The following is a 25,872-nucleotide window of genomic DNA, read 5'->3' as shown; positions in this document are numbered from 1 at the left end:
ACATTGCACACATAGTGCCACGTTATCCCATACAACAGCAAAGACTGGCACAGTTCGTTCTCACTGTTCTTCTCACTCGCGCCATCTCCTCTCTTTTCCATTTACATCATCCAGGCCCTGTGCTGTATGGGCCAATGGTTCATGCAACGACTAGGGGTGGGCGATATGGCAAAAATATCATATCACGATTTTTTTACAGTTAAATCACGATTTCAATTTTATCACAATATTTATACTGATTTGAATGATATAGATTTTACTATTTTGCAAATTACTGAACAGTACAACCAAACTATTTTCCTTTGTAAAAATATAGTCCTAAAGAACAAAAACAGGATTTTAGCCAAAGATAATTTCTGAACAGATTTTAATCAGTTTGTGCAATTTTGTCAAGTTTATTTAAAGCTAAATAAATACTTAGTTACTTCAGAACAAAATATCAACAAGAACAAAAACTTACAAATGGTAAACAATAAAAATGGCAACTTATTATGGGCTAATACAATTCTTAAACTATCCATCCATCCATCCATTTTCTCCCGCTTATCCGAGGTTGGGTCGCGGGGGCAGCAGTCTCAGCAGGGAAACCCAGACTTCCCTCTCCCCGGCCACTTCCTCCAGCTCCTCTGGGGGAATCCCGAGGCGTTCCCAGGCCAGCCGAGAGACATAGTCCCTCCAGCGTGTCCTGGGTCTTCCCCGGGGCCTCGTCCCAGTGGGACATGCCCGGAACACCTCACCAGGGAGGCGCCCAGGAGGCATCCTAATCAGATGCCCGAGCCACCTCATCTGACTCCTCTCAATGCGGAGGAGCAGCGGCTCTACTCTGAGTCCCTCCCGAATGACCGAGCTCCTCACCCTATCTCTAAGGGAGAGCCCAGCCACCCTGCGGAGGAAACTCATTTCGGCCGCTTGCACTCGCGATCTCGTTCTTTCGGACACTACCCACAGCTCGTGACCATAGGTGAGGGTAGGAACGTAGATCGACTGGTAAATCGAGAGCTTCGCCTTTTGGCTCAGCTCCTTCTTCACCATGACAGACCGATGCAGCGCCCGCATCACTGCGGACGCCGCACCGATCCGCCTGTCGACCTCCCGCTCCATCGTCCCCCCACTCGTGAACAAGACCCCGAGATACTTAAACTCCTCCACTTGGGGAAGGATCCCATCCCCGACCCGGAGAGAGCATTCTACCCTTTTCCGGCTGAGGACCATGGTCTCGGATTTGGAGGTGCTGATTCTCATCCCAGCCGCTTCACACTCGGCTGCGAACTGTCCCAGCGAGAGCCGAAGGTCACGGTCTGATGAGGCCAACAGGACCACATCATCTGCAAAAAGCAGAGACCTAATCCTGAGGTCACCAAACCGGACACCCTCAACGCCCTGGCTGCGCCTAGAAATTCTGTCCATAAAAGTTATGAACAGAATCGGTGACAAAGGACAGCCCTGACGGAGTCCAACCCTCACCGGAAACAAGTCCGACTTATTGCCGCTCATGCGGACCAGACTCTGGCACCGGTCATACAGGGACCGAACAGCCCTTAAAAGGAAGCCCGGCACCCCATACTCCCGGAGCACCCCCCACAGGACTGCCCGAGGGACACGGTCGAATGCCTTCTCCAAGTCCACAAAACACATGTAGACTGGTTGGGCAAACTCCCATGAACCCTCCAGAACCCTGCGGAGAGTATAGAGCTGGTCCACTGTTCCACGGCCGGGGCGAAAACCACACTGCTCCTCCTGAATCCGAGGTTCGACAATCCGGCGGACCCTCCTCTCCAGAACCCCCGAATAGACCTTACCAGGGAGGCTGAGGAGTGTGATCCCCCTATAGTTGGAGCACACCCTCTGGTCCCCTTTCTTGAAGAGGGGGACCACCACCCCGGTCTGCCAGTCCAGAGGCACTGCCCCCGATGTCCACGCGATGCTGCAGATGCGTGTCAACCAAGACTGCCCTACAGCATCCAGAGCCTTCAGGAACTCTGGGCGGATCTCATCCACCCCCGGGGCTCAGCCACCGAGGAGCTTTTTAACCACCTCAGCGACCTCCGCCCCCGAGATAGGGGAGTCCCCATACTCTGCTTCCACATCGGAAAGCGTGTCGGTGGGATTAAGGAGGTCTTCGAAGTATTCCTTCCACCGACCCAAAACGTCCCGGGTTGAGGTCAGCAGCACCCCATCCCCACCATAAACAGTGTTGATGTTGCACCGCTTTCCCACCCGGAGCCGCCGGATGGTGGACCAGAATCGCCTCGAAGCCGTCCGGAAGTCGTTTTCCATGGCCTCACCAAACTCCTCCCAAACCCGAGTTTTTGCCTCAGCGACCGCCGAAGCCGCATCCCGCTTGGCCTGCCGGTACCCGTCAGCTGCCTCTGGAGTCCCACAGGCTAAATAGGCCCGATAGGACTCCTTCTTCAGCTTGACGGCATCCCTCACCACTGGTGTCCACCAGCGGGTTCGCGGATTGCCGCCGCGACAGGCACCGACTACCTTACGGCCACAGCTCCGGTCAGCCGCCTCCACAATGGAGGCACGGAACATGGCCCATTCGGACTCAATGTCCCCCGCCTCCCCCGGGACATGGGAAAAGTTCTGCCGGAGGTAGGAGTTGAAACTCCTCCTGACAGTGGGATTCAGCCAGACGTTCCCAGCAGACCCTCACTATACGCTTGGGCCTGCCAGGCCTGGCCGGCTTCCTCCCCCACCAGCGGAGCCAACCCACCACCAGGTAGTGATCAGTTGACAGCTCTGCCCCTCTCTTCACCCGAGTGTCCAAGACATGCGGCCGCAAGTCCGACGACACGACTACAAAGTCGATCATCGAACTGTGGCCTAGGGTGTCCTGGTGCCAAGTGCACATATGAACACCCTTATGCCTGAACATGGTGTTCATTATGGACAATCCGTGGCGAGCACAGAAGTCCAACAACAGAACACCACTCGGGTTCAGATCGGGGGGGCCGTTCCTCCCAATCACGCCACTCCAGGTCTCACTGTCATTGCCCACGTGAGCATTGAAGTCCCCTAGCAGAACAAGAGAGTCCCCAGAAGGAATGCTCTCCAACACCCCTTCCAGAGACTCTAAAAAGGGTGGGTACTCTGAACTGCCGCTCGGCGCATAAGCGCAAACAACAGTCAGAACCCGTCCCCCCACCCGGAGGCGAAGGGAGGCTACCCTCTTGTCCACCACGGTAAACCCCAATGTACAGGCGCCCAGCCAGGGGGCAATAAGTATGCCCACCCCCGCTCGGCGCCTCTCCCCGCAGGCAACTCCAGAGTGGAAAAGGGTCCAACCCCCTTCAAGGAGACTGGTTCCAGAGCCCAAGCCGTGCGTCGAGGTGAGCCCGACTATATCTAGCCGGAATTTCACAACCTCGCGCACCAGCTCAAGCTCCTTCCCCATCAGAGAGGTGACATTCCATGTCCCAAGAGCTAGCTTCTGCAGCCGAGGATCGGACCGCCAAGGTCCCCGCCTTTGGCCACTGCCCAGCTCACAATGCACCCGACCCCTATGGCCCCTCCTACGGGTGGTGTTTCCAAAATCTTTTTCATCATATGGGGTCTTTTGAGCCGAACATTGTCTGGTTCCTCACCCCGGACCTGTTTGCCTTGGGTGACCCTACCAGGGGCATAAAGCCCCGGGCAACTTAGCTCCTGGGATCACTGGAACACGCAAACCCCTCCACCACGATAAGGTGTCGGCTCCAGGAGGGGAATTCTTAAACTATTACTGAATTATTCAACATTGTCATTTTAACATGACATGACAATACCTCTGAACCTCGTGTTCCGTTTTTTCATGGCATTCGGAGTACAGACATGGAATGGCAGTGCTGGAGAAATATTTTCGGCTGGGCAGCTCGTATCGCGGATCAATTACTTTCGGCAGACTTTTAAACCCCTTTTCTACAGTTTTGATGGGAACCATATCTTTTCCGAGGTAAAAGGTAACTGCTTCTGTTATGTCTTTCCATCGCTTGCTTGTCTTGTCATACGGAGCGCCTTTCTCAAAAGCTATTGTGTCAGAGTGGTTTGTTTTGGTTTGGTAACTGTTGCCTCTGCTGCTTGTAGTGTGACTGCTCTCCTAGCCTTTATACTCTCGGCATACTGTTTCCGATGTTGTCTCTTTTTTTTATTTTATTTTTATTTTATTTTTTTATTATTATTTTTATTGTTTTTTATTTTATTTTTTTATTGGATGTTGTCTCTTTAAGTGATTGAAAAGGTTCGTTGTGTTGCCGAAAAGCGAACCTTTTCTCTGCAGACTTTGCAAATAACGACTGTTTGTTCCTTATCGTTTGGGTAAAAGCCAAACCGCTTCAATGTCACCTATGTAGAGTTTTTTTAAGGACCAACTCATCCATTACATTCTCACTTTCAGCCATTGCTTCCCGCTACACTCAGAATCAAAGAGAGCTAGTGGTGGAGCACTTTGGTTGGCTGAGCGCTGTTTCTATAAGGCGGGCATTAAACGGACTAGCAAATAGTGCGCTTTGGCTGAGGAAAAAAATTAGGAAGAGCATAGAGCCGCAATAGATAGATAGAATGCAATCTATGTAGACGATTCTACGATCTCTATGCTTTGGCAGATCGTCAACACATAGATCGTCTTCACGATCTCATATCGTCATATCGCCCACGCCTCGCAACGACAAACCACCATTGAATAATGCCGCATATATTGTGATGTTGACCTGGGACATCCACTGTTTCTGATTTTGCCTCTTCTTCCAGTCACATTTCTTTCTCTCCTTCTTCCATTGCCGCTTCCCTGCCACTCTTCTTCCTCTTGAAACTTCTCTTATAATATTTATATTGGTTGAATATTGTTTAGATTTTCAATATATTTCAACATCTTCATTGCAGAAATGTAGGAAATTGCTGTAATTCAGTTTTGAAGACAGCATGTAAGCATGTGTACAATGGGCTATAAGTACGTAGAACTTTGCTTGTAGTGGACTTGAGTGAGAACACAATCCATGAATTTTGATGATTTTCATTTAGTTATAGAGAGTTTTATTGTCATATACACAAAAAACAATTAGTTTCACTGTACAATGAAATTCTCACCTTGGAAATCCTCCTTTCACACAGAAAAAAGAATAAGTAAATAAATTAATTAAAGTAATTGGGGTTCAGGGCCTTGCTGAAGGGATCCAGGGATTTGAATCAACAAGCTTCTAATCACAGGCACAGAGTCCCACCCCACCCTCCAAAATCACTGTGCGCACCATGTGATTTGAACTAGCCACCAGAGGTGGAGATTTCAGGTGCAGAGAGTACAAATCCAGACCAGACAAGATTTTGTTTCAACCACCCAGTTGAGTAACTTTTTATACTCAACTGATTGGTTGAAACAAAATCTTGGTCTGGATTTGTACTCTCTGCACCTGAAATCTCCACCTCTACCAGCCACCTTCCTATTAGAGACACAGCAGCCTTCCCCACTTGCCACACACCCCTGTTGGCAGTATGTTGGGACACCACCTAAATCTCCATGTATGCAACTGTGGTTTTAATCGCCTTCTGTCCAACACACTCTGTCCTTCTGTCTGCCCATTTTGCTTTTGATTTATATCCTTCAAGTATGGGAATGTGGGGTAGGGTGGGGGGGTGAATACATTTACATTTATTTAGCAGTCACTGTAGTCCAAATAGATGCTCAGTTGAGAACACAGTATCAGCCAGGCCCTGGCACAATTGGAGTTAAAATCCAAACATCCACGTTAGATTTTATATGTACTCAGTCAGTAAGGTGCTCGTGCACTTAATTGATCTGCAGCCAAATGCACTTGCAATAAGTTTAAGGTAAACATACTTTTGCATTATGTGATTGGCTCAAAAGTGGTAAATATACCACATCAAACAGTAAGGTGTTTTCAATTTTTTTTTAATCAAAAATGTCTATAAAGCTCAAAATTGCAGATTGCAAGATATTAAGATTTCAAATGCAAGGTATTAAGCAGCTTTCCACTAGAGATCAGGACTTCCTGTTGACACCATATAAAGGCATTTAACTATTTAAAACATTTAATTATTGTATTGATATTTCCAAATATCACAGTATATTTATAGTGTTTTATCACATTTAATTTTTTTCACTCATTCAAGTGTCAGAAAAGTAATATGATTTGGTTTCTGTCTTCAAAGCTGATATTACAGTAATCAAACTGACAGTCTGTTATATCTCCTGCAGAAAATTTGCTGTAATATTTGAGTGTTGGAGTCTGTATGACCATCTGATCAAACCTTGATCCAGAATCCCGGTGTGGTCGCCATGTCCTGTTTCCCATGTGTTTTGGACCAGGCTCAGGAGTCAGTCGAACACCAAAGTGACCCACTGTTCATCTAGCACGGTGAAGGCATCCTATTATAACCCAGTGGGTTATTATACTACTGAGGATATTTGTATTTGCACAAAAACGCTAATTAGCATTATACACTACATTCCTATAAATATTACTTTACACATTGTTAGTTGTTCATAATGGTAGAATTTGTGGAATTTATGTATTATAAAAGAGTAGTTAAGTAATATTAGCAAGAATAATATTGGTAGAAGTAAATATATAATGCATCCTTCTTTGTATTTACAAACCTTATGTTTCATATGTTTTCCTCACCTAAAAAGATTATTAAGAAGAAATACATATTCCTCTAACTGAATCTCTTTAATGTGTCAGGATTCTACAGGTTGAAGTTCAAAATCCTAAAAGCATTATTTTTTTTAGATCAGCTATAGCTATAGATCAGCTGGATTATTTATTTATAGTTTTTCGCTGTGGTTTTTCACACAAAGAAAAATGCTTATTTATTGGATGCTTCCCCAATAAATTTTCGCTCAGTATGCATTTCATTTGAACAACAAAGGCCAAGTTTTAATATTAAAACCAAAGACCTAAATGTAGATTTTTAAAAATCTATGCTTAAGTCCAGTATTTCTAGTCTAAAGACTTTTTTCACATTTTTGTTGGCTGAATAAAAATATTTAAGCAAGACATCACTGATCAGGGTTTTTTACATTTTGGACGTTTGGTCCCGTACCATGCAAAATTTGGAAGGTTTGAGTTTGTATAATGAATTTATTCATTGATGTAAGAGTTTATTGTTGCACTGTCTGTAAATGGTTTGATAATTATCCTTTTTTATATTACCCTCAAAAGTGGGCAGAAAATATCTAGAATGTTAAGTGAGTACTAATAACAAAGCACTGCCAAGGTAAGCTGATGATTTTCATCATCAGCAGTATATGTTATGGGGCGTTATCAGCGATGGAGAATAGCTGTGGGTTTAATCTGCAAATCAGCATTGCTATTGATGTTGATGGCCCAAACATTACCCAGTAAACTGCAAATCTCAGTGTGATATTTTTCAGTAACGACATACTCAGCAGCTATGAGTGTTCTTGCACTAATTCTGCTCTCTAACTGAACAAACTGTTGGTTGGCAGTTTTTTTTTCCTTGACACTATTGTCCCACAAGACTGAACCGACATGTCATGAATGAAGTTTAATTAACAGCATGCTGTGCATTACAGAGTAACCTAAGTGTAAAAACCTGCTGAAGCCCAAAAACATGTAGAAATGGAAAATAAATACAATAAAACCCATTTTTCCCCTGAAGTAATTCAGCAGTTGGAACTCTCCAATTAAAGAGTTTCTTAATCACTGGAACTAAAGATGAAAACAGCATAAAACTTTTTGTAGAATAGAACTGAACAGTAGAAAATAATTATTCACATTCAGTGGGAACTTTTGTGTTAAAACTTAAAATTCTCTTTGTCTTTAAACTAAAGCCTCTGCAAATAAATGACAGTTTGTTTATAAATTGAATTGAAATTGAGTCAGATGATATTCAGTATTACCTTCCATTGATTCAGGGGCAAAACATAAGGGCAAGCATCCAAATATGGTTAAGACTATGGTTTATGTTCAGGGTAAGAGCCTCACTATACCTGAGTGTCCTTCCTAAAACATTTGATGTTTCTTGGTAGAAGATCAGCATTTCTCCAAGTTCCATCTCAAATACCAACTTTGTTCCAGGTTTAAACCTTTGATATTCACAGCCAAAATGACGTGTGGTGCTATTGACAATAGGCTGGAGCCAATTTGTGTAACTTTTCTTTAAGTATAATCAGTATTTTTCAGAACTTCTTTCAGCATCATATTTACATTTTAGATTTTGGAGTAAAATATAGCATGGATCCTACATACACAGCAAAAAGAGCCTGCATCACATATTTGTCTCGGAGCCAGAGCATCTTCCCTGCTGGGATCCCACGCGGCAGAGAGCAGATTTATTTTCGTATGACTTATTCATGACTCGTTTGTGCCAGTGGAGACTGGCGCTTACTCTGCAGCAGCCCCTGGTGCTACTGTGACACACATACCGCTAATCCTGTTAAACCTCTCTTAAACACAAACTTGAAGCGTGACATTAGATCCCGCCATAAACCATGCTGCAATGTACACAGTCTTACAAATACAAGGTTTTTCTTAATTTTGTGTTTATTCCAGGTATCAGTCTTACAACTGTGTATCCTAGGCAGGGTGGGGAGGGGTGGGCTGGAGCAAATTCCAGACAGAACAGAGCGGAACACCCTCTGTCCAGGGATTCACCTTGAGAGGAATGCTAATCCATCAGAAAGCACACAATGGGTAACATTAGAGACGTCAGTCAATCCGCTTGCATGTCTTTAAGAAAGCCACACGATATGGGGGTGGGATTCGAACCCCCAACGCTAGAGGTGTGAGACATCAGTGCTGCCCACTGAGGGTTTCTGAGCAGAGCTTCTCTCAGGAAATCCATAAGTGGTACGATTGCAGGTGTTAGGATGAATGGTTCATGAAGAACAACAGTTTTACATCAAAACACACAGGGATGTAAATACTAGCTAATAGTCACCTACTCACAAAGTTATTTGCAAACATAGGCTGAATGAGTAACCCAGCTAATGAATGAGTAACCCATCTGAACCATAGGGGAACCAGTGTATTGGGGAGGCGTATGTGCAGAATAGTTGAGGAATGTTTAAACTAGGGACTGGGGGGGCAGGGAGGTCAGTTAAGAATTTATGTGGGGAGAGACGGAAAGCCCAAATAAATATTAAAAGTAGACACTGTAAAAGGCCTACCATTAGTGGTCTGTATTTGAATGCTAGGAGTATTAGAAACAAAATTAATGACTTAGAGGCTTTAATTTCTTCAGACAATTACGACATTATAGGAATAACTGAAACATGGATGAGTGACAATGATGGTGATGAATATAATATGGATGGTTATGCGTTGTTCCGTAGAGACCGGATAGGCAAGAAGGGAGGTGGTGTTGCAGTATACGTAAAAGAAAACTTGCAGGCAAGGGATCTCACTGATAAAAATAAAAATTCAGAAGCTGTATGGATAAAACTTCATGCTAAAGATTCAAATGGCCTAATTGTCGGGGTTTGTTATAGAGCACCTAATGTAGCTGTAGAGGAAAGCAGAATGTTATATGATGATATCAGGATTATGAGTAATAAAAATGATGTGGTGGTTATGGGTGATTTTAATTTACCTGGGATACAGTGGGACACAGTCTCTGGCTCTTCTGTAAATGAACTTGAGATGGTGGAATTAGTACAGGATTATTTTTTTACTCAGTTTGTTAATACTCCTACCAGGGGAGAAGCCCTTCTTGATCTTGTTTTCTGTAATAACCAGGATAGGATTGGAAAATTAGAGGTTTTAGACCCATTGTACGGTAGTGATCATAACATGGTTAAATTCGAGGTTAATTTTAGTGTCCGAAGAGCAAAGTCGAAATTAAAAGTATACAATGTTAGGAAGGCTAACTTTAATGGTATGAGACGGAAATTAGAAACTGTAAACTGGACAGAGTTAAATAGCAAAACAGTTGAAGAGGCATGGGAATTTTTCAAAAGCACATTGTTGCAAGTGCAAGAGGACTTCATACCTGTTTCCAGCAAAACTAAATCTAGGAAACGACAACCAAGGTGGTTTACTAAGGAAATTAAGAATAAAGTCAGGAGGAAAAGGGCTCTGTTCCACAATTGGAAAATAACTAATGATTTCAAAATTAAGCAGGAGTATCTAAGTCTACAGGCAGAGTTAAAAAATGACATTAGGCTATCCAAGAGGGATGTAGAAAGAAAAATTGCATTGGAGGCTAAGCATGACAGTAAAGGTTTCTTCCAATATTTTAACTCCAAGAGAGCACTAAAAGCTGAAATCACTAATTTGCAGGATAGTAAGGGACTTATAATTGATAATGAAATTGATATAGTAAATGAATTTAATGATTATTTTTCAAGGGTGTTCACAATGGAGAACACAAGTAACACCACCAATTAATACGAATACAGCATCGTCTATGACCAATATATGTATAACTGAGGTTGATGTGATACTAAGCCTAGCTAAACTCAAAATAAATAAATCGCAGGGGCCTGATGGCATCTTACCTATAGTTTTAAAAGAGATGAGGGATATTATTAGCCAACCTTTAACTTTAATATTCCAGAAATCGTTATCTGCGGGTGTGGTACCATCAGATTGGAAGCATGCTAATATAACACCCATATTCAAAAAAGGGGATAGAAGTAATCCAGCAAACTATAGGCCAATCAGTTTAACTAGCATTACTGGAAAAATAATGGAAGCTATAATTCAAGTGAAAATGGTAGATTACCTAGATGCAAATAACATTATAAAGGATAGCCAACATGGATTTAGGAGAGGTAGATCCTGCTTAACGAATCTACTTGAGTTCTTTGAGGAAGCTACAAGTGAAATTGATCACAAAAAGGCCTATGATGTGATTTACTTAGATTTCCAGAAGGCCTTTGATGTTGTCCCCCACAAACGGCTCTTGCTAAAGCTTAAAGCTGCAGGGATTTTAGGAACTGTGGCAGTTTGGATCAAAAACTGGCTAACTGACAGGAAGCAGCGAGTAGTTATTAGAGGCACAATGTCACAGTGGGCCTCCGTTCATAGTGGGGTACCACAGGGTTCAATTTTAGGACCACTATTGTTCCTAATTTACATTAATGATATTGACACAAATACATACAGTAAATTGGTTAAATTTGCAGACGACACCAAGGTGGGCGGTGTAGCAGATACTGATCTAGCAGCAGAGAGGCTTCAAAGGGATCTGGATTTAATTAGCGAATGGGCTGATACTTGGCAGATGAAATTTAACACAGATAAATGTAAGGTAATCCATGCAGGGAGCAGAAATATAAAGTACAGATATTTTATGGGTTCCACTGAAATAAAGGTAGCTGATTACGAGAAAGATCTAGGTATGTATGTTGATGCTTCCATGTCCCACTCTCGCCAGTGTGGGGAAGCAATAAAAAAGGCCAATAGAATGTTGGGTTATATCTCTAGGTGTGTGGAGTTTAAGTCAAGGGAGGTGATGTTACACTTATATAATTCCTTGGTAAGACCCCACCTAGAATACTGTGTGCAGGTTTGGTCACCATACCTCAAGAAGGACATTGCTGCTTTAGAAAAGGTGCAACGAAGAGCTACGAGAATGATTCCAGGTCTTAGAGGAATGTCTTATGAGGAGAGGTTAGCGGAACTGAATCTGTTTAGCCTTGAGCAAAGGAGACTAAGGGGGGGATATGATTCAGGTCTATAAGATTCTAACGGGTCTGGATGCTGTTCAGCCAAATTACTATTTCAATATTAGTCTAAATACTAGAACTCGTGGCCATAAGTGGAAATTAGCGGGAGAACATTTTAAAACAAATTTGAGGAAGCACTTCTTTAGTTAGAGTATGGAATAGTCTTCCTGCTAGTGTAGCGGAAGCTAAAACCATGGGTTCCTTTAAATCAGAGCTAGATAAGATTTTAACAACTCTGAGCTATTAGTTAAGTTCTCCCCAAACGAGCTTGATGGGCCGAATGGCCTCCTCTCGTTTGTAAATTTCTTATGTTCTTATGTTCTTACTGCTAGCTGGTTACAGATTTTTACTCTAACATAATTTAATCAGAGAGGTTGATAGACCCAATGTCATTTCACTCATCTGTTAGCAAGCACTGCAGCGCAGGTAGGAAGGGCACTTAGGGTACCAAATGAATACTTCCTGAAATGGAGGAATGCTTATACTCAGCTGTTTGAATACATAATCAGGCCTAATGTGACCTTCACCAGGACAAGCAGTATGAACATGGCTGCATGCCTGGATGGATGGATGAATAGATAGATAATCAGGCCTGATTTTAGCCCTAACCATCAAAGTGTCAGCATGCTGGCTTTAAAGGGACACTGTGTCTTACAGACATCTGGGAAAGTATTTGGTTATCATTCTGTTACCCAGATATTTCTTTGGCTTCAGTGTTCAATAATCATTCAAACCCCGAACATGCAAGCACTCAAAAAGGGAGAAGTGAGGCTTTGAATATGTTTGTCTTATTGTTTATTTTGTCTTTATTATTTTATGTTAATTTGTATTTGTGTTTTTTCAATTTGTGTTTATCATTGGTTGGAAGGATACACAGAGTAAGATTATCCTTGTATAGTGTAACTGACTGTTTCCTGTGCATTTGACAATAAACTCTTGAATTGTGCTCTGTCACTTACTGCCTGGTTTGATCTGATGAAAAATGATTTAAAGCAGTCAGAGAGTCACAGAATATGATAATACCACCCACCGTAAGCTTCAAAGCCCAGTTTCTCTATTTCTCCCTTTAGTATTCGATTTATTTTTGTTACATTTTGTAATAATATATTTTGCATAATCATTCCCACTCTATGGGTGTGGAGTTTGCATATTTTCCCATATTGCGTGGATTTCCTCCAGGACTCCAGTTTCCTCCCATAGTCCAAAGACTTGTGAGAATTGGTGTCTTTAATTTTCCCAAACGGTGTGATTGTGTGTGTGTGTGTGTGTGAATGACTGACATCCTATCCAGGGTGTTCCCTGTGCTGCCTGGGGTTGGCTCCAGGTCTCCATGGCCCTGCACTGGGAATGCAAGTGGCTGTAAGATGGATGGATGGAAAGAGAGAAAAGAGTGTTTGGAGTGCGGGTGGAGGGTGTTAAATCCCACTGGGTGACATCACCCTCTGTAACTGTAGCTTTTTTTTAGGACACTGACCCATTGTGCCTCCAGTAGTCCTGAGGCTGTGTACCAGCTCTGCTTTGTACTTCCTCACAGCATTTTTAATATACAGCATATATAAATGTTTCTGTTGGCAGCTTTTACACACTTCCATAACTGCCAAATAGCACTCTGGAGCTTCCCTTTTTTGCTGAATGTCTGCAGTGACATTCTCTGCCAGCTTTCTCACACCTTTATTGTAAATGAGAATAGGTTCCCAGTTAAAATTCTTTATTAAATAAATATGTAAATGTATTGTCCCAAAGTACAGTCTCCTGATATTACTGGCATGTCTGAGGTGTCTTACTTTAATAACTGGATAAACTTAACACGCGGCCTGCTGGAACGCTGTCTGACAAATCTGTATATTATTTAAGTCTAGCCACCAGAAAAATAGCAGGTACTTCTGTTTTACGCTGGAGAACAAAACTTAAATTACTTTGATAAATATTTAGCTATGAGGACAGATAAAGTGAAGAAAAACTCATAGGCTTTACAGGCTGCAAGCTATGAACACATTTATTGAACAAATAAGAAACAGGTGGCTGCTGTTTCTTCCCACTGGGTTATATCTATATCCTCTTCCCTGGTCTCATGTCCCCACTTGTCTCAGGTTTCCACTTGAAACCTCCTTTATCACCAGGAAACATGGTTATTCAGTTGAAGGTACTTCACTTTCAAAGTTTATAGTTATACATATACATACTATTACAGCACTGTGTTAACAACCAGGCTTAAGTGTTAACTCCAAATATTAACTCCAAACTCTGAAAGAGACCTTTAATTTCATCAATTAATGTTGCATTAACGTCCAGGATGGCCCAAATTTGACAGGCGTCTCCCTAAAACCCTGAATAGTAGAGGGTATGGTGCACCATGACATGGAATTTCATGATTCTTGGTCATATGTAATTATAGCCTACTGAAATTTGATTAACAATTGTCATCCCTGTTTGATGAGTTGATGATCATAATGAAATGATTAGTTGGGACATCTATTCTGTGTCCAAAGGGTTTCAGTTGTAAGCTATTCTGAGTTATAGTAACGCCTATTGGGTGATTATCACAAAATTTGGGGAATGGCTTCATTATGTCGTACCAAATAGACTTAGCAAGTTTAGTGAGAATCTTATGTTCTGTTGATGAGAAATCGGTCATTAAGTGCAAAAAGGCCGTGCCCAAGAAATTCATTGGTTTGTACCATCTGAACAACTTGCCTGATCAAAATCCTAGACAAGTTTTCGTCTACATGGTCTCAAGATGCTACACTTCAAATTTCGTGTGAATCAGAAGAACAGTCTAGAATGAGTTCGAAAAAGCAGATTTTTCACATTATGGAAATTAGCAAACAATCTAAGTAGGTTAAGGTTCATAGTTTCATTGATGTATTTTTTGGGATGAGCCAGGGAATGTCTGGGGAAAAAAAGAGTTTAGTTTCTATGGCTTATGGTTCTGAAGATATAGGCCAAAACATTAAACATTGCACTATAGTGCCAATATTGGGTTCATGGGTATGATTTTGCTTGCCTGAGTAGTGGGGGGAATTCTGCACCACTCCACCTAAAATACTAGCAAATACAATAGAGTTTCAGCACTGCATGCTTGGACCCCTAATAAAAAATACCTTGTGCATACAGTAGCTAAGCAAAGGGAAACCTTTCCAAAACTTTACATCATGCATACCTTATGCTTTCAAAGCCCGTCAGTTCTGACCAGTGGCACGCCATGGTTTTTTACGTAGGCTTTCCAGCAGATACACTGTGCTGTACAAAGAAAGCTAATCAGACAGTAAATGTTCCTGTTTAGCTATTACTGTAAGCAGTGCTATTTATAGAATGCGATAGCTAAGTAATATATGCAAACCTCCACACTCATTAGTCACCCAACTGTGCCTCATCTGCTTTCTTAGCCTCCAGAAATAGCTGTTTCTGTTATTATCTCTTTATCTCCAGTTTTAGACTGTCAGTTTTAATTGACGTCACCCCCGTATTAAATCTAAAGCGCCTGACAGATAGAGATGGGTGATCTGGTTCATTAATAACAGCAGCCAGTACCGGTCAGCGGTGCACGCTTTGCTGCAAGTTCCTGCACTGGCGTCTCATAAGCACAGTCTTTCATGTAGCAGTGCAGGTCTGCACCGATAGAATGCGGCTAAATGGCTCCCTGTGACTTGCATCATGTGCTCGAAGTTGATGCCCCCATTGCTTATCATGCCAGCTCCCAGCACAGTAAACCCATCACATTGTCCGCTGTGCCTTTTGGCTGCTGCAGACAGCACTTTTTGCCATTTTTTCCTTCCTGCCTACTTCTCTTGCTTTCTCTTCCCCTGTTCAAGCCTTTGTTCTTCGTCATCCCTGTTCCTTCTGGAATTTCTGCCTTCTATATGTGGATGAACTTTGTGTTTTTTGGACATAAATAATGGGATTTTTAAATACAATAGCAGCTAAGTAAATGTAAGTCAGGTTTTTAATTTAGTGTCAGCCAAGATATCCCTGAAAGTGCCATGTAAGAGATTTTATGATATTGGTCTAGTTCTCTGAGGGGCAGGGGGTTGGTGAATCACATATGAACACCTTGAAAGACAGAATGAGTCTGTCTTGCATCATGCACTATTCTGGGCTCTGGCCCTTTGTGACCAGGGAGAGACTGCCTGTCCCCTCTTGAGTGAGAAACGTGTTCTCCTAGCCTTGGTGTGTTCCAATCCCAGCATGCAACTGCCTGGGCAATCTGCTTCGCAATCGCAGCCTCCCCCTCTCGCTCTACCATGCCACCATCTGTTGCAGCAGCATGCCTTTCACCCCCCCCCCCCCCTCACCTCCCTCACCTCCTCATGCAACCGCACCATCATTCCTGCTGAAAATCAGAATGTTATCCTTCCAAAGAACAGGATCTGGTGTGGGGCAGCTGCATCACTTGGGCTTCAAGACAATTGGGAAAAAATTATCTATCAATGATCTTCAGTGGAATTTACCCACTGTGCCTTAGAGACCCACTTTGTCTTTGCCTTTGAGTAAAATGAGGTTTCTGTGGGGAACACACGTTGTTGGAATGCAACAGGTGACGTAGCCTGTTTACTCAAATCTAAGTAATGGTCACCTTTCCCAGTTTACTGAGAAAACTGAACAGCAGCCCTTATGTCTGAAGAGAGAAAGAATCAGTGTGTTACTCAAGGATAACACCAGCACAGGGAGATAAGAACACTGCCAGAAACAGTGTCTGTTCTGCTGCTTTAATGTAAGACCAGGTATGGAGCTGGAGAGTAGATAATAGTGTGGCAGGTTTTTATGGCTTGTGACAGATGGAAAACACAAAGACAGTGTGTTTCTCACGGCTTCCTCTCAACACAAGCCTTGAGTAAGAAGTTCAGGACTGAACGACTGCTTTGGGCAACTTGACACTGGAAAGGAGTGCAGAGTGGATGTGTGTTGTCTGTAAGCAGACTCCTTTCTTCTAGAGTGAATGTGTGTCCCTTTGCTTAGAAGTGATTCATTATTGTCACAGGTTTGATTCTGTGAACATGGTTTTTCCACAGGCATCACACACGTGGTCACACAGAGCATAAAGGCCATTGCCTAGTTCACATCTCATGACTGGTGACTACTCCCAGCAACACATTCAGGTGTCAGGGTTTCGCTGCAATGTGTGCTTCCTTCAAAATAGCGTCAGTAAAAACTGCCAGAAATCAATGAGTAACGCTACTATATAGACAACACTGCACGTATACATATGAAAAATAAAATTAAAGCAAATGGAATATTTTGCTAAACAGTTTGTATGGAACATCGGTAAGAAGCCACAGTTGAAATGTTACAGACAAAGGGAGACATCAGCGGACCCAGAAGAAATATTGTACAGTGCTGAAACACATTTTTTGACGTATACTAATCTATAACTGATTCAAATCTGACTCCTGGTTTCCTTTTTGCAGCTAATTACCAGTGACGCTGATGGAGCCATACAACGGGCAGGTCGGTTCCGTGTGGAGAATGGGTCCTCCGAAGAGGTAAGTACCACATATCAAAATAAAACTGGTTAGTGGATAAGAAGTTTTGGTTCCTCTGTGTCAGGACAAGGGTCCTGTTTTCTTAAGATATCAAAGCTGGAGAACTCGTGGATATATAATTATATGGCTAAAAATCAGGGTTGTTGCAATGAATGCAAGAATATTCCACCTGGGAGGAATAACAACACAATGTCAGATTTTTCTGAATAACATATAATGTATGTTGAGGCCGTTTATGAATGACCGTATCATCATAGTACAGTATATTTCACTATTATGCAAAAAGGCTTGATTGGCAAAGGCACTATATAAAATACATTTGGTTTCATGGAGGGGTCATTGTGTACCTTTGATGTTCTTTGGCTCCCAAATGATCAAGAGCAGCACTGAAAGCCTTAACCAATGCAGAAATGCAAACTCACTTCTTTCACAGAATCATGTGCCATACATCATAATCAAACACCTCTGTCTCTCCTACCTGCCCCCTCAAACAGAGAATCAAAGTGCCAGTGAAAGCAGTAGACGCCCCTGGCATTAATCCGCTTGTTTTTCAATATGTGCTGAGCTCTTTATGAGTCACCTTCCCACACGATTCAAGACACTCTCTCAGACAACAGACACATGATAGCACTTGGTAAATTAGGAATAGTTGCTCCTGCTGGGATGAGTTTTTTTTTTTGCTGGACTGAGTACATGAATTCTTAGATTTTTTTAACCATTGTTCCTTTGATGAGTTCATGGCATTTATCTTAAAAAGAACAATGAATTAAACAGTGCTGACAGAATTAAGTTCAGAGCTACTGTATCTGAGTAAAGAATTTGGCAGCTTTGTTGTGGAACGAAGACAGCAAAGTCTACATGCCGTTTAAAATTTAGAAACTTTTTAGTCATTCTGCATTAGATTATTATTTTTCTTTATGTGAAGTTTAAAAGCCAGCACATTCAGAAAATGTACACTCACCTAAAGGATTATTAGGAACACCTGTTCAATTTCTCATTAATGCAATTATCTAATCAACCAATCACATGGCAGTTGCTTCAATGCATTTAGGGGTGTGGTCCTGGTCAAGACAATCTCCTGAACTCCAAACTGAATGTCAGAATTGGAAAGAAAGGTGATTTAAGCAATTTTGAGCGTGGCATGGTTTTTGGTGCCAGACGGGCCGGTCTGAGTATTTCACAATCTGCTCAGTTACTGGGATTTTCACGCACAATCATTTCTAGGGTTTACAAAGAATGGTGTGCAAAGGGAAAAACATCCAGTATGCGGCAGTCCGGTGGGCGAAAATGCCTTGTTGATGCTAGAGGTCAGAGGAGAATGGGCCGACTGATTCAAGCTGATAGAAGAGCAACTTTGACTGAAATAACCACTCGTTACAACCGAGGTATGCAGCAAAGCATTTGTGAAGCCACAACACGCACAACCTTGAAGCGGATGGGCTACAATAGCAGAAGACCCCACCGGGTACCACTCCTCTGATGGCTACTTCCAGCAGGATAATGCACCATGTCACAAAGCTTGAATCATTTCAAATTGGTTTCTTGAACATGACAATGAGTTCACTGTACTAAAATGCCCCCCACAGTCACCAGATCTCAACCCAATAGAGCATCTTTGGGATGTGGTGGAACGGGAGCTTCGTGCCCTGGATGTGCATCCCACAAATCTCCATCAACTGCAAGATGCTATCCTATCAATATGGGCCAACATTTCTAAAGAATGCTTTCAGCACCTTGTTGAATCAATGCCACGTAGAATTAAGGCAGTTCTGAAGGCGAAAAGGGGTCAAACACCGTATTAGTATGGTGTTCCTAATAATCCTTTAGGTGAGTGTATAGAAAAGATTGAATTAAGAGACCTGGGTTGGGGAGTAAGCTCCTATAATGTGTCACTAGGCCAGAGTAAAGGCAGCTCATCTAGTCTTTTCAAGGTGGAGCCTCTTGAATTACATTAGGCAGCCTGTCAGTGGTGTTCTTGAACTTTGAGTGAGCTTGAAGAGAATTCTATAGAGGAATAGACAAATGTTCCCACATCTATGGGTGTTGTGCTGGTGGCTGAGTACTCCAAAAGGCCTTAGCTGTATCTGAGCAAAATGTGTTTAATTTTTTTTCTTTTCCTTTATACCTCAAGGGCTTTGGAGATAAGTGGCAGATGATCTTTAAGACAGCAGCTAAGCCACTCTCACCACTGAGAGCAAATGTTTGATAGTCCAGCTGGTGTTAGTTGAGCTGAATCTGTTCAGCCTTGCGCAAAGGAGATTAAGGGGGGACATGATCCAGGTATATAAGATTCTAACAGACAGGTGGAAATTAGCGGGAGAACATTTTAAACTGAATTTGAGAAAACACTTCTTTACACAGCGTGTAGTTTGAGTATGGAATCTTCCTGCTAGTGTAGTGCAAGCTAAAACCCTGGGTTCCTTTAAATCAGAGCTAGATAAGATTTTAACAACTCTGAGATATTAGTTACGTTCTCCCCAAACGAGCTCTTCCCGTTTGTAAATTTCTTATGTTCTTATGGTGTGAATACAGTGCGTAGGTTATTCTCGAGAGCTCTACGGTGTTTTATCACTGATTAATTAATTCGCACGTAGGAGCCTTTTAAGTCAAGGGTCTAATGTACAAACGCACTGTTGCTTTGATTTCACCATCCATCCCAGCAGCATGTTGTCATAACTAGTGCCCTAATTTAGTAGCAACACTTAAAACAATTACAATTTTCTTTATATTTAGAATCCTAAGTGGGACATGAATAGTCTTAATTAGTGACAGCTTGGTATAATTTAGATGTACAGTCAAACCTTCCTTTTCCGGACCTCCAATATATGGGCACCTCCCGCTACCGGGCAGTTCTAGGCAAGCGCATGCGCAAGTTAATTTTACACAACCTGCTGCTGTTGAAAAAAAAGCGTTTAAAAAATGGCGGAGGCGGACACAACAGAGTCTTGTTTTAATCCTGCCAGAATTTGACGATAATTAGCTGAAATTAGGTCGGAGAGACACTGATGTATTATGTGACGTTGTGTAGTTTTTGGATTATTTTATGCAATTATTCAGATTACTTAACGCAAATTCTTCATTCAGTGGTGTAGTGGAGGGTAAATGCACATAACCGCCATTTACGCACCTTTTAAATTTACAAAACAGCTTTTACTCAACTTTTTTGAGATCACTAATGTTAAGGATATAAATATAGTTACCCACCGTTTTTACTGCTGTACATAGTTTACCCACATTAAATTTCTTGTTACCACTACACCACTGCTTAATTTCTTTATGATAGAAATTTATGGTAATATCAAATGTTGTAGTAAGACCAATTTTTGAAGGTCTCGATCTTGTCTTTGAATATTTGTACTCGTTCTTGTCATGGACTCGGGATTTTATTTCGAGACCACAACTCTGAGAATATTCTTATCAATGAGCCGTTTACTGTCGTATTAGATAACAAATAACTTAAATTGCAACCAATGGCGTTACTGCCGACCGCATTACCCGCCCCGTCCCTTCACACACAACCATGTGGCCCAATCCCAAACTATACCCTCGACACTCCGCCTTCATTTCAAGTCACACTCCCGCCGAGTCACCCTCACAACACGCCCTATACACTTAAACTGAAGGAAATTGTCACAAGAAAGATTTGAGACAGACTTGCCCTCGCAGCGCCTTTTTACAGTCTTCATTACCGGAAAGAGGAAATGCATTACGTAGTGATTTGACGAAATGGATCCATCAAGAAGCTGTATTGTATTTTCTTTAATGACATATCAGTTATTTTAAAAAAGCACAGTTTATCTAATGCGAGAAGACGACGGCTACGTCGTCTTATTGCACTGAGCAATTTTAAGTATGTACATGTGTCATATTGACGATTGTACAATTTCTACCATAGCTAACTTAGTTTACACGCATAAAACATTACGCATTACTTCTGTACCAAATACCAGATCCAGATATGTAGAGGAAAAAACAGGCAAATATGAAACATAAATTGTTATTGCTGGTGTGATGTTGATCGAGTTTGCGTACGAATGTTTCTAGTTTGAAAAGTACACAAAATCTCTCGTAATCGGATCACGATAAAATCTACCTGTACTGACCAGCTATAAATAACTGCTTTCCTAATTTTTTTCTGCAGCGATGAATTATAACATGTAACATAGACTTTCTATGTGTATTTCACTCAATCACTGTGCTGTTAGAATCCAATTATTAAATTATCGCGCTGTTCTGTTTCCTGTGCGCTAGGAATTATGGGATATGGAAGTGGTAGTGAAATCGCGCGAGCCACCATCGTTGCCGACTCGCTAAAGGAGGGCATAATCGACCACTCCCCCTTAGCCCTTGCTGCTTTGAGACACACTTCAACATGGCGACGGGTCTCGGGAACGCGCAAACGAAGGCGGAGTGGTGAGGCGGAGTGTGTAGGGACCGGTTTGGGATTGGGCCGTGTTTAAATGAACGCAGGGGAAGTCGTGGTTGTCAACACAATCAGCTATTATGTGGCTACAAATGTGGCTACATGTACCACAACGTGTTTACCCTACCATTCTATTAGGGGGGCGCCCCAAGGTAATTTTATTTTATATATAGCGCAAGAACCTCAACAGAGGTCATTTAAGGCTACCTTTCCTGTAGAACATGTTTATATCTTGTCCTTTTATTAAACAAATTAAATAGCCTTATGTTATTTATCTTATGTACAGTTCATCACTGTATTATGCTGAAACAACCGGACACGCTTTAAAACGAAATTTGCCGCCTGCCGTTCATGGGTTTTTCGTCACCAATCGTCTTATTTGCGTCGCTCAGTCACAAAAGTCTATGGCGTTTCACGAGAGTGCAAGCCGGCGAATTTTTAGCGTAAAATGCGGAAAAGGCTTTTTCTCCGCAATAAATGTTTACTTTGTCCGCAATAAATGCAGACACAGTCGCTTGTGTGCTCTCTCCCCCTGTCACATATGTGTATCAACATTAAATAACAGACAATTATTTAATAACATTCTTAGTAGCAGCAGCGGTAGTCTGTGCTTTTACATTAAAAAACTGGAGTACTGAATACAATATCTAAAGCACCATGCTTTAGATTTTGTGCATTTCATTACATTCATTCAGCTGCTACAATTTATTTTTCCCATATACTCTTAATGTAGTGTAACCCTATTTGTCCCGTGCACTTATCTGTCGACCGGACTGCGTCCTCCCTCTTTGGCGCGTTTACGGCCACTCTGCGTTGTGTATTTTTTACTGGAGACGAAGGGACAACCAGGCACACGGGAGCGTTCGCTTTCTTGTTGGTCCGCTGCCTCTGCAGTTTATTTCTTGTGCAGAACACATGAACACTGAGCAAGGAGCACTGCATAACCTAATATAATTACTAATTGCATCTAATTACAATTAGATGATAGACGCCATCTAGTACCTGGGGGGTGGAACTACACCCTACAGTAGCATACATTCGTTTTTTATGCGTTGCTGGAAACAACCTTTGTACAAAGACAGACTGGGTTATTAAAAATTGCTGGAAATCAAATTGCCCCCCCCCCCCGATTAATCGAAAAAGTAATCGACAGATTAATCGATTATCAAAATAATCATTAGTTGCAGCCCTACTAGGCTACTGTTTTTATTAACACGCCACGAACTCAGAACAAACAAACCCGGTGCAAAACGACTCAGGAGTGACTATAGCGAAAACATTAGACAAAACCCAGCTTCCGCATGCAACCCAAAGCTAACTTACCGAAGGGCATAGAAAACAAAAACAAAACAACAAATTCTACAGCTTATCCATCAAAGAAAAGCAAATCAACAACAACAATCAATAAGTGAGCAAAACTCCCGAGACGTCTTACGGTCGGCTTTTCACTTCGGAAGACGGAAGTGACGAATTCCGCATACAGACAGTTGTGGGCGGAGTCTGCACGTGGCGGCGGAGCGAACGTGGAATGGAGAGCGAGCTAGAGGACGAGGCTGTGGGCGGAGCTGAATTTACAGCGGCGCGTAAAACTGCAAAATCCATGGCTTCAAAAAGGAAGCGTAGTGTTATGTCCCTCCAAAAGAATTTCGATATCATTACACAGATACGAAAAGGAAAATCACACAGAGTTGTTGCAGACCATTTTGGAGTGGCTAAGTGTATGGTAGGTGATATTTGGAAGAGTAAAGAAAAAATCCAGCTCACTTGATGCTGGTTAAAAACTGGATGACCACTGCAAGAATAAAACGGGTGGATTCGCTAGCTCAAACTCAAATAACATCGTATTTTAAGCCGTGCACCTCATAAATATCATGTAAAATGTATGTGTACACATGTACATGTACGTTGTACTCAGGGGCGTCAGAAGCATTTTGAATGGGGGGGGGGACACACTGGCATAAAACTAATATTTTATGTTTAACGTGGGGGGGTCCAAACATGGGCGTAATTTCCAGGGGGGTTAGGGGGGTCATGACCCCCCCCCCTCCCAATAATCAGATCCAGCCAATATAACCCCCCCAATAATCATATTTCCCCTGTAATGGGTGGAGACCTCGACCCCCCAATGTTCCAGCCAAAGTTACGCCCTTGGGTCCAAACGAATAATTATGAAATGTGAGGGGGACACGTCCCCCCGATTTAATGGCGGCGACGTCCATAGTTGTACTGTACAGTTGATGTATTTCTAGGTTACGGGCATTTCTTACTTATGGGCTCCCCTCAGTCCCATTCTGCCCGGATAAGGGAGGTTTGACTGTAGTGACATTTTTATAAAATGTGCAAATAAGATAGCAGTCTTTTAAGACTGTGTGTGTGTTCTATGCCTGACTGTATTTTAAACCTGATTATAGAGCCTCTTATGGTGAGAAATCTCCATTACTCAAACTGGAATAAAATAACATGCCAACGTTGTTACCCAATGTACCTAAGAATGGATGGTATGCAAACCAGCACTGGGCCACTTCATGATGAACAAAGTCTGAAATGCACCTGTATATTCGCAGGCACTGGTGCTATTGCTTTCCTCCCTCTCTACATGTTACTCCTTTGCATTTAACGTGCCTCCACCTCTCTCTATAGATGAGAAGGAAAGCAGAGATCTGCAAGGCGGGCGTGTCAGGGGTATACATCCCTGAGCTTCAGGTGGAGAATCTCTTTAAACTCTCACCGTCCGTATTTATAACTCATTTACACAATCACTTTTTGTTAAGGCCTTATTTAACATTGGCTTACTTGTACAGTCTTGTAATAAAGTCCTGGCACAGAAGACACTGAAGTTTAATCATGTGGATGACAAAAGCAGTGCAGTTTTAATTTTGCATTCCAAACTGAAATGAAATAAACAACGGGTGTCTATTTGGGTGCCTTAATAATAATGATGGTGGTGGTGGGGGGGGGGGGGTGTTACAGATCTCTGTAAGGAAATTAGTAAGTTACAGAAGCTCACATTCAGACAGCAGAAACAGAAATATCCATAGGAAAGACAGTGCAGTGCCTACATATAGAAATAAAGGATTAAATGAATTAAGAAAATGAACTGATGTGAATAAATGTACAGATGTGCAAGCATGGAAAGGTAGAGAAGTATGAAGGAACAGAAATGTACAAAAAGCTGTGCAAAAATGCAAAAAACTGGCCTCCATTAATTTTTTTATTTTTTTTTATATTCTTCTTTTTATTGGTGCTCTAGAATACAAACTATACTCCTGGAACATGGAGAAGGACAGATGTCCATCTGGAGAACCCCGAGTACCATACCAGGTGGTTCTTCAAATACTTCCTAGGAAAAGGTGGGCCTGATAATTTGACATCCATATCTCCACTGGGAGCACACTGAGCTGATCTTTGGAAAGCAGACCTGATTTTTGCAAAAAAAAAAAAAAAAAGTATTTGAAAATGAAAATGGTTTCTAAATTAAGTGACTAAATATTCTACTGCATTTATTGATAGTTTGTGTGTGCGTGTTTTTTTTTTTTTTTAGTCCATCAGAACTATGTGGGCACGGACACTGAGAAGAACCCATTTTTCCTGTCTGTGGTCCTGTCTGACCAGAACAGTCAACAGGTACCTCAGTACCGGGCCATCTTATGGAGGAAATCAGTGAGTACCCTGGGGGGTGATATGGATCTGGCTTTTGGGAAGGAGGGACAATGAAAACTTGAAAAGGAGCTAGAAATCAAACAGAGAAAGAGAGTATTAGTGTTTTCAAAGGCTTTGTTTCATTGCATCTGAATTGTCCCTTCTATTTCAGTGTCTTAGGTCTGGTGGGTTTATTCTTGGTCTTAGAGGATCACAGGGGATTACGGCAGCTGCTGTCCCTTATTGTCTTTCAGTTGTCACTCCTTTGTTAATGATTAATGTGTTTCATTCCCGGAACACATTACCTAGATTTCCCTGAAGAATGAGGTGAATTTCTTTCTCTTTTTACTCCACCCACTTTTCAAGATGCCCCTGATGCGATTGCTCTCTTCTTGGAGAATTCTGCATTTTGTCTGTGGAGTATTTCTTGGTGCATTAAATGATTTGACAAGGACTAGAGTGGAAGAGTGATGAGATGAGCATTTTGGGACTTCTGGAGAGACTAACTTTGACTCAGCACATGTTGAGTACAGACTCATTTTGGTAGAATACTGTATTACTACATTAAACTTTTTGTTTAAAAAAATGTATGAATGTTGTGTCATCATAAATTCTTCTTGATTCTGGAAAAGCGTTAGCCGTTGCTTTAATTTAATGCTGTCATGTGTTGGAGTCCATATTCCTGAATGTGATCTTTG

The 25,872-nt window shown here is 42.1% G+C and overlaps 1 protein-coding gene across 9 annotated transcripts in view; it reads left to right on the top strand.

Annotated features, from left to right (window-relative positions):
* LOC111855445 (GTPase-activating Rap/Ran-GAP domain-like protein 3) overlaps window positions 1–25,872 on the top strand; it is a 62,942-nt gene that overhangs the window by 12,183 nt on the left and 24,887 nt on the right. For 7 of the 9 annotated variants that reach the window (XM_023834460.2, XM_023834457.2, XM_023834455.2 and 4 more), the window contains exons 3-6: window positions 17,038–17,112; window positions 24,176–24,238; window positions 24,786–24,885; window positions 25,077–25,195. In XM_023834460.2, coding sequence (XP_023690228.1) covers window positions 17,038–17,112; window positions 24,176–24,238; window positions 24,786–24,885; window positions 25,077–25,195 — 357 coding nt within the window. The remainder of the gene's footprint in view (window positions 1–17,037; window positions 17,113–24,175; window positions 24,239–24,785; window positions 24,886–25,076; window positions 25,196–25,872) is intronic. The other 2 variants (XM_023834464.2, XM_023834458.2) reach the window with 1 other exon arrangement.

The sequence above is a fragment of the Paramormyrops kingsleyae genome, chromosome 2 (genome assembly GCF_048594095.1).
Source record: "Paramormyrops kingsleyae isolate MSU_618 chromosome 2, PKINGS_0.4, whole genome shotgun sequence".
NCBI lineage: Eukaryota > Metazoa > Chordata > Actinopteri > Osteoglossiformes > Mormyridae > Paramormyrops > Paramormyrops kingsleyae.
This window is presented reverse-complemented; position numbering and strand designations above follow the sequence as displayed.